General features: G+C 34.0%; 2 protein-coding genes across 3 annotated transcripts; both read right to left on the reverse strand.

Moving 5' to 3' along the window:
* Nucleotides 1-719: 719 nt before the first annotated feature.
* On the reverse strand, nucleotides 720-7,745 carry LOC100261532 (disease resistance protein SUMM2-like). Its single transcript, XM_059735341.1, has 3 exons — nucleotides 4,822-7,745; nucleotides 4,554-4,641; nucleotides 720-3,709 (listed from the first exon to the last, which is right to left on the reverse strand). The coding sequence occupies exons 1-3, from the start codon at nucleotides 7,530-7,532 to the stop codon at nucleotides 3,488-3,490; spliced, it is 3,021 nt and encodes a 1,006-aa protein (XP_059591324.1). The 5' UTR covers nucleotides 7,533-7,745; the 3' UTR covers nucleotides 720-3,487.
* A 1,548-nt stretch (nucleotides 7,746-9,293) lies between these two features.
* LOC100242776 (acetylornithine aminotransferase, mitochondrial) lies at nucleotides 9,294-16,052 on the reverse strand. 2 transcript variants are annotated; one of them, XM_002267977.5, is made up of 4 exons: nucleotides 15,845-16,052; nucleotides 14,042-14,513; nucleotides 10,974-11,408; nucleotides 9,294-10,054 (listed from the first exon to the last, which is right to left on the reverse strand). In XM_002267977.5, exons 2-4 carry the CDS (start codon nucleotides 14,468-14,470, stop codon nucleotides 9,515-9,517), a joined length of 1,404 nt encoding a protein of 467 aa, XP_002268013.1. In that variant the 5' UTR covers nucleotides 14,471-14,513; nucleotides 15,845-16,052; the 3' UTR covers nucleotides 9,294-9,514. The 2 variants fall into 2 exon arrangements, with proteins under 2 accessions (XP_002268013.1, XP_010644866.1); XM_010646564.3 differs by having other exon boundaries at nucleotides 15,896-16,046.
* Between the last annotated feature and the right edge of the window lie 1,719 nt (nucleotides 16,053-17,771).

A 17,771-nucleotide genomic window follows, 5' to 3' on the forward strand; every position in this document is an offset into this window, starting at 1 on the left:
AGGCAAATACCCAATATGCGCACCGAACTTAAAATCTATGAAATCAAATATAAGGGGATTGAAAAACGACTTTCACAGATATTATTTTCTGATATAATACAGTAGGTTTTAGGAAAATCCGACCATAAAATAAAATCCTTGCATGCATGTACTGAAAAAATTATCTGCAATTTGGCTATTTCCAATCGAGCAATATAGGCAACATGATTGAACATATAGGACCAGTTTGAGTAACTATATTTCATCACTGAAATGTTTATTGCCTCATCGAAAACAAGGAGAGCCCCAGCATCATCACAAGCACTTCGCAAAAATTGTAAAAATTCCTTTGTTGCACTGTATATACCCCCTTCTCCCTGGATGCGTTCCACCTGCAGCAAAATCGCTACTGCTTAACAAACAGAGGAAAGCTTTCGTGCACCAATTTAAGAAGAAGGCCTCACAGCAAATGGAGGATATAAAAAAGAGGAGTCGAATATTATGTTACAGTCGGGAGTAGGGGTCTCCAAAAAGCCCGCGGCCCGCGGCCCGCTTTAGGCCCGGCCCGGCCCGAGCTCGTTTATGGGCGGGCCGGGCCGCGGGCCTAAATTTAGGCCCGGCCTGGCCCGTAGGCCCGCCCTTAGGCCCGGCCTGGCCCGTAGGCCCGCCCTTAGGCCCGGCCCGTAGGCCCGCCCTTAGGCCCGCCCATTTAAAAAAAAAAACTACAAAAATAAAAAGTATTAAAAAAAATATTCATTTCAAAATTTTATTCATTGAATGTATAATTACATTTAAAAATGTGGGAAAATTTTACATCACTACAAAATAAATACATCCCAACTAGGTTGGCACCTATTTATTTGTCAATCATTTGTATTTTTCAACCACAAAAAATAAAAATAAAAATATAATATACATTTAGTCATTATTTTCTGGCGGTGATGGCGAACTATCATGCATCCATGAAGATCTTGATAGTTTTAAAGATTCCATATCGGCAAGCATCTCTGTTTCTCGAATGGAATCGTACATCCTTTTTTCTGCAATTTCCCAATCTTTTACACATATCCCTGCTTCAATAACGTCTGGCGCTAAGTTGCATCGTTTTTTACTAATAACTCTTCCACCTGCACTAAAAGCAGCTTCTGATGCAACTGTACTCACAGGAACTGTTAGTACATCACGAGCAATTATAGAAAGCACAGGATATTTGTGTTGATGTGATTTCCACCATATTAAAATATCAAAATCTTCTTGATCTTCAAATGGAATTATATCAGTATTAAGATATTTATCTAAATCAGATGTATTATTTGGAGAACTATTTGTTGTCTTTTTTCGACTTTTCAACATTTCTAGAGCTCCTTTATAAAAAGATGAGGAGTTTGTAGATGTAGGTGGTAATTTATTAGTATTAATATCATTACCATATTTTTCTTTATAATAGTTATATAAATTATATAATAATGAATTTATTTCATTTTTAATTTCTTCAATTTTTATTTGGTCATTAAAATAAATAATTGTTAACCATTCATCCAAAGCTTCAAATTTCAATCTAGGGTCCACAATTAAAGCAATATAAAAAATTAAAGGTATTTCTCCCCAATATTTTCTAAATTTTTCTATCATTGCAAATATTGTATCATTAAATATTTCAAAACTTAAATATTTTTGAAGTACAATAAAAATATTAGTTATTTGCATAATAACTCGATTTGAAGTTGGATAATATACACCACAAAAAATGTTTGTTGAAGTATCAAAAATTTCAAAAAGATCTCTTAAAAGATCCGCAACATGCCAATCATAATCACTTAATGTATAAATATCTGCATCAGAATCATTGTTAAGTAATTGTATTTCATATAATTCGACTACTTTTCTATATTTTGTAATATTTTGTAAAAGTTTATATGTGGAATTCCATCTAATGGCCATATCCAAATTTATATTTTTTCTTTTCATATTTAACATTTTGCAACAATAAAAAAATAATTCATGTTTTGCTTGAGAACTATTAATACTATATGCAATGCCTCTAATTTTTTCCAATGTATCATCAACATTTTTTAATCCATCCTTTACAATTAAATTTAAAATATGTGCACAACAACGCACATGAAATATTTTAGCATGATCATCTTTTACTTGCCAATATAGTTTTAGTCTATTTATTGTTGCATCATTATTAGCAGCATTATCTAATGTTACTGTCAATATTTTATCACGAAGGCCTAAATTTATAATTTCTTCATTTATTAAAGTTGCTATATTTTTACCACTATGTGGAGCATTTATTAATTTAAATGAAATTATTCTTTTATTTAATTTCCATTCATTATCAATGTAATGAGCAGTTATACATAAAAAACCAGTGTGAGTTAAAGATGTCCAAATATCAGATGTTAAACAAATATTTCCTTCAAAATTTGCAAAAAAAATTTTTAAAATTTCTTTTTATGTATAAAATTTTTTCATAATATCTCTTTTAACTATATTTCCAGACCAACCTTTAAATTGAGGATTAATACCTCGTTGAATTGTTCCTACAAAATCATGAGTTTCCATCATGTTAAAAGGTTGTTCTGCTCTTATTATATAATCAATCATTTCTTCACGACAGTTAGATTCATCATAAGAAAATGTTTTTAAATTTCCACTTTCATTTTTACCTAATTGCATATAATTTCTAATATCTACATTATTTTTAGTTTTACAATTTTCGTGATGTCTTTTTAAATGACTTGTGCCTGCATTTGAGCCACCAGTAAGAAATTTATTACAAATTTTACATTTTGCTTTTATTTCTTTTTTATTATTTTCTAAAATTATTTCTACTCTATCAAAAAAATTCCATATATTTGAAGTAAATTTTTTGTTTGATGATATTTCATCACATGGACTAGATGAAGAAGCACTTGTTATCATATTATAATTATTGATAAAATATTATGCCAAAAATAATAAAGTAATAAATATAAAAAAAAATGTAACAAAAAAATAAAGTAGTAGGGGTGAAGTATGTTACTCAATTAGAGAACCGATGCAGAAATTCCTAGCAAATTTGAACTCTTGGAGCCACCAATGCTTGTTTTGCACCACCAACAATATTGTATAATTTGAGGGAAAAATAAAAGAATTTGAAATATTGTAGAATGTGAGAGAAATAGAGAGAGAAATAGAGAGAATTTGATGAAAAAATGAAAAGGGAGAAGATGTATTTATAGGAAGGTTTTTTTTTTAAAAAAAAAAAAAAAAAAAAAAAAAAAATTGGCCATGTGACCGTTGCCCAACGGTCACATGGCAGCTAGGAGCATGGATTGGAGCTCCAACGGTCACATGACCGTTGGAGCCTTTAATTTTTTTTAAAAAAATAATATACTTTATGTTATATATATATAACTAACTCTAACATTTAACACAAAAGTAATGTGGCTCAGTTGGTTAGAGCCTTTACTTTGAACCATGAGGGGAGGGGTTCGAATCCCCCCCTCTCCATTCATTTCTAAAGCCATTTTGGCTTATTTAAAAAAGCCCAAGGCTTGGCCCGCCAGCCCGCCCCCAGCCCGGCCCGCTGGCCCGGCCCGCTGCCCGCCCCCAGCCCGCCCCGCCCAGCCCGTGGGCCGAAGATTTTTCCCTGGCCCGGCCCGGCCCGCCCGTTGGAGACCCCTAGGTCGGGAGCAATTTTTATCGTCGACATAGTTGTTATTTGCAACGAATATGTTTCCTGCTATAGTGAATAAAGCCCCACTATTTAGGCTAATAATAACTTGATGGTATTGCCAGTATTTTGGGTATTCACTTAGAATTTTTAAATATACAAATAAAGAAAATCAATGCATCAGAATAGTGCACTTTACCAGGCATTGACAAAATAAATGATCACAAGTTGTTCTTTTGTTTACATAATTATGATTAGGATGACTTATGCACCCCTATCTTGGCAAGCTTTACAGGGCTAAGTACTGAACATAATCAGGACTGGACAACACTTTTTCATGGAACGCACTTATGTTCTTGAGCACCCTAGGACGCCAAATTATGAACATAAGGAAGGTAAATCTCTTGCCATCACCCATCACTAGTTTTCCACATCAATTCGCTCATCTATGTGCTCATCATTAGAATCACCCAGACAATTACTCTTACACAGGGATTTCTATTGTGGGACAGTTTTAGCAACTGAAACTCGAGCTTCCTTTCAATACAAAAGTGTTGAATCCATATTTATCATCATCTTCAAGTTTTATGGCACAGGCTGACAAGAGACTAATGAAAGTAAAACAAAAGCTTTGACAAGATAATCAGAGCTCGGAGCGCAAGTTTGTAGACATGGAAGCTCATGTGCAGTGGAAAAGATGAAAATGGCTGGTGAAGATCCAACAATGCACTAATTGAGGCTTGTGGGATTGGAGAAGATTGTCGCATCTTCCTTTGAGCTTCTGCATTTTGGATTTCGTGGAGATTAAGGGATAGTTTCCTGGAAAAGGAGGTTGGAGAGAAATACTTGATGTTGTCAAACAATATTTACAAATAAAATCTATTTTTGCATTTTTCTACAAGAATTTTACCTGGCAGTTGTGCATAATGGTTTGATCCTCCCACTCCGAAGTGCGAACGAATCTAATGAAGTATGTACAGTGAGAAATCAGAGAGAAACTAAATATAATTAAAATACATGAAAAGTTAAAATAATATTCCAAATAGAAAATAGAATAATATCTTGAGAGGCCGACTCAAACAATCACAATGCACATTTGGGCTTGGCCATATTTATAATATGAAATTTTTTAAATACAATTATGTATATATATAAAACGAAGAAAAAGAAGGAATTACTTGTAATGAGACGAATCGGATTGAAAATATGGAGTGAGTTTGTGCATAATGGTTTGATCCTCCCACTCCAATTCATCCCACCATTCTTGTTCTCCCTTGATTTTCTCCAATTTCTTGCTCACTCCAATATTGGAATCAAATGGCAGCTTCCTCAAACTTGGACATTGAAACACACAGATGTATCTTAAAGATGGAAAAGTTAGGGCACGTCCATGTATACTTCTTAGCTCTGGTAAACAAAACAAAGCGAGAGATCTGAGTCTCGAGAATACGCCCAAATGATCTACTGCAATTTCTAATATTTCACTCCTTTCATCATCTATCACTTTTTCCATTGATTCACATGCTGAAACACTTAGAAATTGAAGGCTTGGAGCAAAAATAAGCCATGTCAAATTCAACAGTTCACCACATCCAGATATGTAGACATCACAAAGGTTGTTCAAGCATTGGTGCCTTGGGAATTTTGAGTAGACCACCACTTCCTTTTCAAAATTGATTTTCACATCTTGCAATTCAAAACAATTTATAATACGGAGTGTCTCTATATAAAGGGATAGTTGGACCAGTTTCACATGCTCACAAGCTAATTGTAGCCATCTTATGGATCTTTGCAACTTGTGGGAGTTTAATAATGTTTGGATGGATGATACATTTGTAAGGTCGATGGATATATCATCAATGTGTTCCAACTGCTCTAACTCTTCTAATAACCTTCTTTCATAATCTCCCATATAGTATGAGTTTGCAGTGTCATAACTACTAAACAATTGCAAAGAGGAAAGACTCGATACCATTTGAGATGGAAGTGGCTTAAGAAAATACATATTTTTCAATATCAAGCACCTTAATTTTTTCAAGTTCTTGAGCTCCATAGGTAAGTATTGAATACTTGTCCTCGACAAATTAAGATATTGCAAGGTAACTAAGTCTCCAATCTCCTCAGGTAACTCCTTAAGTTCAAAATTGTTTGACAAGTCCAAAACTCTTATGATAGGCATGTTTGTAAAGAATCTATTTGGAAAGAATCTATTTGGAAAGAATCGAATAAACTTACATGATGCCAAAAAGGTCTCCATATTAGGGAAATATGGTGGTTCCCTGAGTTCTTCAATGTTGGAATCCCACAATGATATCCTTTGTGTCTTTTTCCATTTTTCAACTTCCTGAGCTCTAATCGATTCAACTCCATCTTTTACCACAAATTTGTTCTTCTTCTTCCCGTTTTCGCCAGCCAACCACAAAGCCATATCACGAATAACATCATGCATCTTCAAATATTCGTCTTTTTCACCTTCTTCATTTACGGGAGATATGACATTTTCCAATAAACATGCAAGCTGTAAACTTTTAATAACTTCTTCTCCTTGATTTCTTGCTTCTTGTATGTTGTCATATTCATCCAGAAAACCCTCCCCGATCCAAAGTTGTATAAGTTTTCGATGAGAGATTTCATAATCCTCCGGAAATAAAGAGCAATATAGGAAACACGATTTGATGGCTTCATCGGGCAGGCTATCATAACTGATTGCTAATACTCGAAACAAATCCTCCTCTGTACCTGGAAACTTTGCTGGATAATTCTTCAACATTTGTATTTTTTTCTCCCATTCCTCGGGTGTTTTTGCTCCCGCCATTGCTCGCCCTGTGGTGATGAGGGCAAGTGGTAAGCCGTCACACTCTTTGGCAACCATCTCCGCCAGCTTTGGTATATCTGGATGAGAACTTATAGTGTCTGCTCCTACCTTGGTCTGAAACAGAGCAAAAGCATCCTCCCATGGGAGGCAATTCACTTCAATGCTCTTGGTAGCTTCCATCTTTTGGCATACTTGTTTAGATCGCGTTGTAAATACCATCTTCAACTTATCTTGATGATTCAGAGGAGGAATACCAACTTTGGATAGATCCAGCCGCTCCCATATGTCATCTAACAAGAGCACAAATTTCTTTGTCTTCAGGACATTGAATATTTCTTCTGCCCTTTCATCCTCACTCCTACCTTCCCATTTATCTTTGGGAATCTCCAATTTATTGAAAAGAACTTGCTGAACCTTTTCCACATTGGCTGGTCTGGACACAGTCACCCAAATCACTGCATCAAATTCAACCCTGGTTTTGTGGAGCTCATTGTTGGTCCTGGTCAAGAGGGTGGTTTTGCCCACACCCCCCATTCCATATAATCCGATACTGCTTACCTTCTCTCCATCATCTTGGAGCCATTTCCAGACCTTCCCAAACAACAAATCTTGGCCCACAGTCTTGTCCAGCTGCCTCTCGATCACGGGAGGAATAGGCAAAGGTTCAGCAACTACACTGAAATTTGAGCCCTCCCTCTTCTTTACCGTCACAGCATCCATCTTTTCAAGTACCATCTTGCCAAGCTTATAGCTAGCGCCACAGTTTTTAGGACAACAGGTTCCGAGACATTTCTTCTGGATTTCTTCATCACCTTTTGCCAATATTTCCTGCACTTCTTTTTCCATGGCTTCTACTCCGCGGAGCCAGCCATCAACTACACGAAGACGCTTCTTCTGACGTTTCTCTTCACGTTCCACCCTTTCCTTCACATCTTCGTACAGGTTCTTGAGTTCCTCCATTTCAGTTCTCAAAGAGTTGAGATTTTGTGGGAGATGACGGATGTAAACAGCACGCTTAGCAGTGCAATCCCACAAGCGAGTGGCGACATCCAGGATGGGGCTTACACAATCCATGGAGAAAACAGGTGATGGATTGGAGTTGGAGAGGTGGAGAGAAGATGAGGAAGGAGAAAAGTAATAGTGGAGTATCACCTCTCTTTTTCCAAGTAAAAGACTGAAAAATCAGTGCCGGCCGGAGATTGTGGTTGGAGCCTACGATGAATGCTATAAAAAAATTCATAATCTGTAGATAATACCAATAAATAATGTCATTGTCTTCTATGTACAGACTGTGTAAAGGTTAATAAAAGACTCACCACTTATGATACATTGTGGTTGTATTTTTTTCTTTTTATTATATTTATTTAAATTTTAATGGTATTGTATTTTTTTTTTAAATGTTCATAATAGGAACCCTAAATTTTCTTTTTTCTCTTTAAATCGTTAGAATTTCACATGGCATCATAGCAAAATTGATTTTTTTAATAAGACTTTTGATTTATAATTTTATAAAAAAGAGTTTAATCTCATACACTTGCAAACAAAGTTTGTTCATATCCGTTTGATTGTAAAATTCTCTTTTGTCGTTTTTAATCATAGGATATCATAATGGATGATTGTATCATTTTTTTTTCTTATTTGATCCGTAATTGAAATAATTGTTCTAGTTATATTTTCTACTACTCCGCCCATTTCATAAAGTATTCTTCCTACTTTTCTAGTTATACGGAATATCCTTTCCCCGAACCATACATCTTTCTATAGGTTGGATGGTGATCACTAGCTGATATATTATGATATCATGTTAGTATATAAAATTCATTCATTCATTCATTCATTTACTTTTAATTTTTACTAGGGATAAAATACATTTAATAGGAGATAAAATGCATTTAAACTCAAACTTATGTTTCATGTATTATGCTTAATTTTTTTTCCCTTTTTTTTTTATTTCTTATCCCTTTTTTTTTTTTTTTACGTCTTTCAAGATCCAAAAGCAACAGTGTATTAAAATCGTAAATCAATGGATATATAGTAATATAATGGTTATAATATATTTACGTTAATTAGAAGAAACTTCAATGGTGTTTGTTTTTTTATTAAATAAGAAAAGTTAAAATATTTTATTTCTTTTATTTAGTTAAAAATAATTTATTGATATCAATTAATATAATTAAAATGAACTTCTTATTCATAAGTTCAATCTAATTATATTGAATGATATCAACAGATTACTATTAATGAAAAAAAATCAAATATTTTAATTTTTTCTATTTAATAAAAAAACAAATATTACTTTCTAAATTATATGTGGTTTTGAAATGTATTAAAAAAAGAAAAAATATTAAGAAAAATAATTTCTTTATGATTGGTTGTAAATTGAAAAAAAAAATCAAATATAATTAAAATTAATAAGAAACTAATATATTTTAAAATTATTTAATTTTATATAAAAAAATTTAAAATAAATAAAACCAATTTAAAATAACATATAAAAAATAATTTATTAACTTTAAATTTATTTTTTTATTTTCATTCACTTTTTCTTTCCTTCTATTTTTTCTATCTCTTTACTTTTTTTTTTTTTGATATTTTCTCTCAATTTTTTCCAAACTAAAAAATAGTCATAATTTTTTGTTTTTCCAAATTTGCCTAATTATGATCTAATATTGTGAAAGCAAAATTTGCATATGGTGGGTGGATATCATATAAGCTTCACTAGTTACTTCATCCACATATAAAAATTATTAAAAAAATTAATTGAATATGACTTATCAATTTTTGTGGAAATTAATAGCTGAATTGACGATCCAACAAGGGTTTTAGAAGTATATGGAAATTTCTAATAAACATCCTTCATTTTTCATAATATTACGAGCATGCCACTAAAATTGTCCAGAAGTAAATTCAACATAAAATTCCCAAAAAAAAAAAACGAAAAGGTCAATCAGTATTGGAACTACAAGACCCAATGCCTGTCCCAAAACTAAGAAAAACAAGCCTAACCTTGGACTGAAGGCAGCAATGCTCTTTCTTCTACTTTGAATTGCTCCCATCTACTTTGAATTGCTCCCATCAAGTGCTGGAAGAGACCCGGAAAGAACCTCAGCTGCCAACTCCAACTCCTCTTCTGTTATGATCAATGGAGGCACCAGCCTCACAACATTCCCCTTTCCAGAGGTGAGCACCAGAAGGCCAGCTTCTTGACAGGCAACCACCAGCGGCGAGGCCTGGACGTCAAGCTCAATCCCAACAATGAGCCCAAACCCACGTACTTCTTTCACATGTGGGTTATGTCCCAACTTCTGGGTTAAAATTTGCTTCAGGTATTGGCCCTTCTTGGCGACGCTGGCCAAGAAGCTGGGTTCTGAGATTTTTTCAAGGACAGCAAGAGCAGCGTTGCAGACAAGGGGGCTGCCAGCAAAAGTGCTTCCATGGTCACCAAAGTTTATGGCAGAAGCAACTCGTTCGGTGACCAGTACAGCACCGATAGGTAGGCCTCCAGCAAGAGGCTTGGCTAGTGTCATTATGTCAGGGAATACACCATAGGACTCATGAGCCCAGAGGTGCCCAGTTCGGCCTAGACCACATTGAACCTATAGAACAGGATCAGAACATGATCAAGATAGGAAAATTGAACAAATAATTAAGGACAAAAAGTAGGAATTTGGTTTAAAACAGAAGGCTGTTGGAGCTACAAACAAAATGAAACAGATTATTCACACAGAATAAATCTCAAATGCAGTCTCATCACCTTTGGACACTTCTGCTTTTCAAAGACAGAATCCTCTACCATTTTTCATTCTAGTTGGGATTCAGCAAACAATGTAGTGTGCTTTTATGTATTAATTCCCTAACTGCATGATAAATGGAAACTGGATTCTGACAACAGCTTGTTTTTTATTTCAATTCATATTGGTTTGGGAATTGGAGTTTGGAAGAAAAAAACACCTTCACCTCACTCATTTAAACATAAAAGCAATAATGGCGATTTAGGGATCCATCTATAGAATTCCTATCTTTTTTGTATCTTTTCATGCAGCAAGTATTTTAATTTTTCTTTTTTCCTTTTTAATTTCTTATGGGGTTGGGAGTGCAAACAATTCTTCCTAGTCTAGACATCATCCCAATATCTTCTGGAAAACATTATTCATTAGCGAAGTAGTGAAGCAGAAAGTTTCTATCTGAAATGAGTTGAGGCCTAGCAGTTAAGTGGACATCTAAAGAAGGTAAACCAAGAGACACCAGATTGAGGCAAATACCCAATATGCGCACCAAACGTAAAATCTATGAAATCAAATCTAAGGGGATTGAAAAATGACTTTCGCAGATATTGTTTTCTGATATAATACAGTAAGTTTTAGGAAAATCTGACCATAAAATAAAATCCTTTCATGCATGTACTGAAAAAATTATCTGCAATTTGGCTGTTTCCAATCAAGCAATATAGGTAACATGATTGAACATATAGGATCAGTTTGAGCAACTATATTTCATCACTGAAATGTTTATTACCTCATCGAAAACAAGGAGAACCCCAGCATCATCACAAGCACTTCGCAGAAATTGTAAAAATTCCTTTGTTGCACTGTATATACCCCCTTCTCCCTGGATGGGTTCCACAAACACTGCTGCGGTTTTGCCTTTCTGAATCAGCTCTTTTGTAGCTTCTATATTTCCATACTCTACAAAAGTGACTCCAGGCATAACAGGTTCAAAAGGTGATCGATAATGCTCCTTGCTGGTCAGAGCAAGAGCACCCATGGTCCTCCCATGGAAGCTATTTGTAAAAGCTATGAAATCCGTGGGAGGCTCCTTTGCATCCGGATGTGAGTGCCGCTGAAACTTCCTTGCAAATTTTATGGCAGCTTCATTTGCTTCTGTTCCAGAATTTGAGAAAAACACACGATCAGAAAAAGAACAAGCCACTAGACGCTTGGCAAGCTCCACCTGCAGCAAAATCATAACTGCTTAACAAACAGAGGAAAGGTTTCGTGCACCAAATTAAGAAAAAGGCCTCACAGCAAATGAAAAAAGAGGAGTTGAATATTATGTTACAGAGGAAAGGTTTTATCGTTGATATAGCTGTTACTTGCAACGAATATGTTTCCTGCTATAGTTTCAGTAACGAACCATTTTTGCTATTATAAGTTTTGACTTTTCAATATGATGAAACAAGACAAGTTATTTTGAACTGCACAAAGGCAAACACTTTTAGAAATATTCCAATGGCTTTTGGATCTAGAGTGACATGAAAAAGGGAAGGAAATTTGTATAAAATAAAGTTCTCTCCTTTCTGCTATTAACATAGGCTTTGCCACCTAATTGACTGTAGTAAGCCAAATTTCTTCATGGGGAGGGTCTCAAATACCTTGCATCTGATTGAATTAGTGAATAAAGCCCCACTATTTCGGCTAATAATAACTCGATGGTATTGCCAGTATTTTGGGTATTCAGTTAGAATTTTTAAATAAACAAATAAAGAAAATCAATGCATCACAATAGTGCACTTTACCAGGCATTGACAAAATAAATGATCACAAGTTGTTCTTTTGTTTATATAATTATGATTAGGATGACTTATGCACCCCTATCTTAGCAAACTTTACAGGGCAAAGTACTGAACATAATCAGGACTGGACAACACTTTTTCATGGAACGCACTTATGTTCTTGAGCACTCTAGGACGCCAAATTATGAACGAAAGGAACCTAAATCTCTTGCAATCACCCATCACTAGTTTTCCACATCAATTCGCTCATCTATGTGCTCATCATTAGAATCACCCAGACAATTACTCTTACACAGGGATTTCTATTGTGGGACAGTTTTAGCAACTAAAACTCGAGCCACTCTGAATCAGTCAAATTCTGCAGGTTGTTAGTGTGTGCTGTGGAAGTGTATGGCAGTTCAAATTTATGCATTTTCTTTTTCTGGAAATCACAATGCTTTCTGTGAGAAGCCTGAACCAAACATCAACCCTAGCTCAAGCTCTTTCCATAGAAACTAGAAAGGACAATCCATATATAGCTGATTACTTCCAGACTTGCCAGGCTGCTCTGGTATGTTGTTCCCTGACTTCCCAGTGTCCTTGGCAGCAGGACCCAGTTTTTTTCTCTTCTACCTTCTTTCTGTAGGTATGCCACTAAAAAGGGTACAACAATTGGGGTTCCTTTTCCATAGTGCTCTGAATAATTTTTTTGAACCAGGCCCAACCCTAAATTAAAAAAACATCAGCTCAAGCTTTCCCATTTTGATTCACATTTTTCATGGCCTTTTCAATGGTGTTATTACAGCAGTCCTATATCAAACAGGCTTTTTACCTCTCTTGTCTAGTTTCCTACCATGCAATGTGTGTGTGGGAAGAGGAGAAGAGAATTTTCGTGCTACATCACTGGTTTAATAATAATATTGACAACTGAATGGGTACTCTAGTTTGGCAAGGGAAGAACATACTAGGGAGGAATTATCTAAATAGCACATCAACTCCCTAAAACCAATGTCTCTTCCCAAACACAAGCATAGCCTACAAGTGATGATAAATAGATGAGGTATACGTATGCTCATTGCCACTTCATCAGTCAAAGAAACATCAAGAAGTAGACTGTATGGTTTATTACTGAGGAAGACCTGCCTGATATTTGATTTAGCTATCATAACAAGTATAAAATACCATCTATTAATAAACATTACGAGAATCTGGAGTTACATCCCAAAATGCACACAGGGTGTGGAGAGATTTGAATTATAAAGCTTTTATGATAACTAGTGCATGATGTTCCATATATGTAACATTGGTGAAGTTCAATAATTCATTTTTTCTAGCCCTGGTAATTCTCTACTCTTTGGCAGTAATCCCTATACAAAGTTGGAATAAGAGGCATTTCTCAATTCTCTACACGCATATGTACAAAATACACAAATAAATTACAGTGCACTCGTATAGTAATAGTTGATGCAGAAGATGTACATGATAAACCTACAAATGTGATTTTCTCTCAGGAAGTTTAGATGATCCAAGGAAATTACACAATGCCTATTTTGCTGGAAAAAATATGTGAAGGCACAAGTCCATTGTTACAAATGAGAGTATCCTGAAACAAAAAACACGATGAAAGGAAAATCTAAGTAGCTTCTTTTCTGAAAATCCTAAAAAAAAACGATTCTATACATCATTAGAAACACAAGGAAAAAAAAAAAAAAAAAAGGGAATTTGAAAATGTAACTAGAAACAAAATATTTTGTGTCAAATGCTACATGAAGAAACAAAAAAAAAATGTTTTCATTTCCAAATAAGGCACAAATGCCCTTAAACCTGAGAAAATGTAGAAAAACAAAGTAAACAGTCATTTTTGGATCTCAAATTACCTATTATTTGAGGTCTAGGAAAGGAAAACCTCCTGACTCACAACTGTAATACAATCATTTGGGTCTGTCAAAGTAGTTCTTCATTTTCCAGAAACCAAAACATAAGATTAAAAAACTCAAAGAACCCATTTTCTTTTCTTTTCCTCAATTTTCCAAGCAACCAAACAAAGTATTAAGGAAACATATCAACAACAAAAATCAAGAGAAGCATTAACCTGAGGGATTGAGTAGTAGATATTGCTGACGTGGGTCAGCGTGTTTGCCTGTTCAATGACGGCTTTCAACCAAGTTGGGTCACCATGTCCAAGTGAATTCACTGCAATCCCTGAACTCATATCCAAATACTCTCGTCCTTCAGCATCATACAATTTGCATCCTTTTCCGCTCACAAGTACAATTGGAGTTCTTGCATATGTTCCCACAATAACTCTCCCTTCCATCTCCATGACATCCTTGCTCTCCCCAAACCCTAATTTCCCTAAATTTGCAGACTTTGGCGCTTTAACCTCCACATTAAGGCATGCAGAGACGGCTCTCTGACCATTGACCTGAACTAATGTTCGTCCTCCCTCTAGCTTGAACACCCGATGAACAGTGTTTGCTTGAGAAACTGAACTGTTGGGAAAAACATGCATGCAGCTCATCCTATTTTGCAATCTTTGAGATTTTCCCTTTCACTCTGCTTTCCTGCCAAAAAATGAAGGAAAAGGAGATATATTAAGATCTTGAATTTATTGGGATCCAAAAAATGCAAAACCTACACCAACCCGGCCTATGTATTTCATTTTCTGTAAAACAAAGAGCAAAAACATACAATTAACAATCCATTTCTCATTTTCTCTCTGATTCACCAAGCACTCATTTTGCATAGATTTTTAGTTTACAATTAGAAATTCACATTAAAAAAGTCGCAGAACCATTTTCTTTAATGAGAAAATACAGGAAAAGGAAAGTAAACTAAGATTTGGAGTCTCATGTTGTTTATCACTGAACACAATGTAAGAAAAGCAAGAAAAACAATTGGAAAAGGAAGCTAAACTAAGATTTGGAGTCTTATGTTTTTTATCACTTAAACATAATGTAAGAAAAGAAATTAAACACAGTTCAGACATTCTTTCTCACACATGGAGAGTGGCTGGAACACATGACCTCCTGCCAAACCAAGCTCTAATACCATGTTCAATTACCAATTTTCTTAAAAGTTTAAGCTTGCAAGACTTGGGTTCACAATGTATATCATGTTCTTTAACACTATCCAAGACAAATGACCCAATGCAAAGTTCATTTTAACTCCGCTGGTTGCTGAGGATATGCAGGAAAATAAAGCCCATAAAAAAGCTCCATTGAACTGAGCCCAAATACAGCTGTTCAATTTAGTGGTGAAAATGTCCTTTTTATTTTAATTGGTTATGCGTTGGAAATGAAAATAGCTTGAAACATAAAATCATATAACATGTATTATTTTCTTTTCTTTTTCCTCTCTCTGAGCAACCAAACAGACAATTATTTTCTTTAATTCACCTAATTAAGCTTAGAGATTCTCATTGTAACTCTGACCCATCAAAGGAAACCTTAATTTTGCACATATTTTTAGTTTTTAAATACAAATTAATGTTAAAATCAGCTGCAGAACAGTGTTTGGTTGCCGAGAAAATGCAGGAAAACCAAAATAAACTAAATTTGCAGTCTTGCTTTTTCACTGCCTGAATCCCGATAAAAACGAAAGCAACCTCTCAGCTAACCATAATGCAAGAAAATCAACTCAATGAAAACTTTAATTTAACCCCATTTGGATGCTGAGAAAACGCAGCCCCCTCAAAAAAAAAAAAAAAAACCTCCATTGAACTGAGCATTCATGTGGGTTTTTTCTTTTCTTTTCTTTTCTTTTCTTTTCTTTTCTTTTTTTCCCTCTCAGCATGAAGTATGAGAAAATCAGGAAATGTTCCATTTTCTTTTATTTTTCTCAGGTTTTTCAGCCACCAAACAGAGGGAAAAGAAAAAAAGAGAGGAAGTTTTACCTTTCAATCTTCTGAATGAATTCTACCGCTCAAGGGACAGAGGCTTCTCACCTCAGCTATGATGCTCTGGCAAAAAGAGGAAGATATTTTCAACTGCTGAAGGAGCAACGGAGCATGCACATGGAGTTCGATATGTTTGGCGGCTGGGATATTCTTTTCTCTTCTCTCTTCTCCTTTTCCTTTTATGACAAAACGTTATTAGAAAGAGTCCATCAATGCTCGCTAGAATATCTTATATTGGCTTTCTATAGATTTTTATTTTTATTTATTTTTATTTTTAATGACCCTAATGTATATTGAATTAAAATTTATTAATTTTTTTAAGCTTGGTTAATAAAAGAATTTAATTTTTATTTAAATTATTAAATTTAATTTGCATTTGCATAAACTTTTTATTTTTTATTTTTAAAATTTTAAAATAATAATAATGATTTACATTGAAAAATTAATGATTTTAAAAATTATTTATAAAAATTTTACTTCATCAAATTTAAAAAGTTTTAAAAATAATTTTTAAAGATATATAATAAAACTATATTTTTTATAGAAGTTTTTAAATTTAAAAACAAAAATAACAAGTATGTCCCTTATTAATATTAAATAATAAATTTGTTTATTTATATAATCCAAAACAAAATTTTTATGTTGTGTTTTTGTTTTTTTGAAAATAAAAAAAACATGAAAATGCATTTATTATCAAATACTTATAAAACAAGTTTTCGAGAATTGTTTCGGAAACATATTTTAATTGTTTTTTAGTGATTGTTTTTTTTTAAAAAAAATTGAAAATAATGTACCATAGATAAAAGTTATTTTTTAAAAATACAAAGAAGGTTAAAAACATTACAAATTTTCAAACTAATTTTTGCTCAAGAAAACATGTTAAAATTGTTTCTAAAAATAATTTTCAAAAAATAATTTTTAAAAATAATTATAATCTTTTTTTTATTCAGTTATCGATTTTGTTAATATATCAACAATCAAATCAATAGAAATAAAGTAGATATATATATATATATATATTGATGGTTAAATTTTACAAAATGTTAAATTATATTAGATGAAAATTTGGACAAAAAATATTAATGAGACAGAAATTGATTGGATTTTATGAAAATATTAAATAAATGGTTTCTTGATCAAAATTTATTAAAGTGTTAAGAAAAACTCTAAAAAAGAATGATATTATGATAGGTCCAATAGTCGGTTCAAACGATTTGAAACCGGTCCATTGGATAGACAGTTCAAAAGAAGGCCATCGGTAGACAGTCTGGTCGGGTCCGCCGATTCGAGTTTCAAAACACTGACTTAAGTTATACGAAGTAGTTTTATTAGAAAAATTGAGATAAAGTCATGTCTTTCGGCCCATTTTGATATTATTCAAAGTTTAGAGGCCCATTTTCTTAACATTCTGAGCCCAATAGCCCAAACTAAAAGACAATCCCACCCTAGCGTGGGAGTCTTCTTCTCGAATCCCAGTTGATAAAGTGGCAGAGACTACCGCTCCAGTCATGAGACCGGAGCACCGGAGCTCAATCCTGAGCTGGTCTTGCAACTCCTGGGAGGAGACCCACAAAATTCAACGTTGTTCCTTTCCGAAACCTCCGCTTCATTCTTGGATTCACCAAAACCTGGCAACACTCCAGAAAAAAATTATTTCACGAAAGGTTCGACTTCTGAAGTTATAGAAATCAAAATCAAAATCAAAATCAAAATCGAACCCAGAAATCAAAACCACCCAAATTATAGAAATCGACACCTTTTTCGGTGCTGTGGCAGATGGGTTGCAGAAATTGGGAGTTTTCTAGTGCGATCTAATGAATATTCCAATGCGAAAATGACCAATTTTTTTCAAGATTCAACCTGGCGAAACTCTCCAAAATCTACCCAGCAAGCAAATTGTTCCCAAGATCATCAAGCACTGTGA

The sequence above is a fragment of the Vitis vinifera genome, chromosome 19 (assembly GCF_030704535.1).
Source record: "Vitis vinifera cultivar Pinot Noir 40024 chromosome 19, ASM3070453v1".
NCBI classification, from domain to species: domain Eukaryota; kingdom Viridiplantae; phylum Streptophyta; class Magnoliopsida; order Vitales; family Vitaceae; genus Vitis; species Vitis vinifera.

Coding starts and splice junctions, on each gene's coding strand:
- LOC100242776 (XM_002267977.5), bottom strand. CDS start 14,470: ATGAGCTGCATGCATGTTTTTCCCAACAGTTCAGTTTCTCAAGCAAAC. Junction 11,409..14,041: donor TCTACTACTCAATCCCTCAG/GTTAATGCTTCT, acceptor ATTTTGCTGCAG/GTGGAGCTTGCCAAGCGTCT. Junction 10,055..10,973: donor TTCTCCTTGTTTTCGATGAG/GTAATAAACATT, acceptor CCTGTTCTATAG/GTTCAATGTGGTCTAGGCCG.
- LOC100261532 (XM_059735341.1), bottom strand. CDS start 7,532: ATGGATTGTGTAAGCCCCATCCTGGATGTCGCCACTCGCTTGTGGGAT. Junction 4,642..4,821: donor TCCGATTCGTCTCATTACAA/GTAATTCCTTCT, acceptor AATTATATTTAG/TTTCTCTCTGATTTCTCACT. Junction 3,710..4,553: donor CCATTATGCACAACTGCCAG/GTAAAATTCTTG, acceptor TCACTATAGCAG/GAAACATATTCGTTGCAAAT.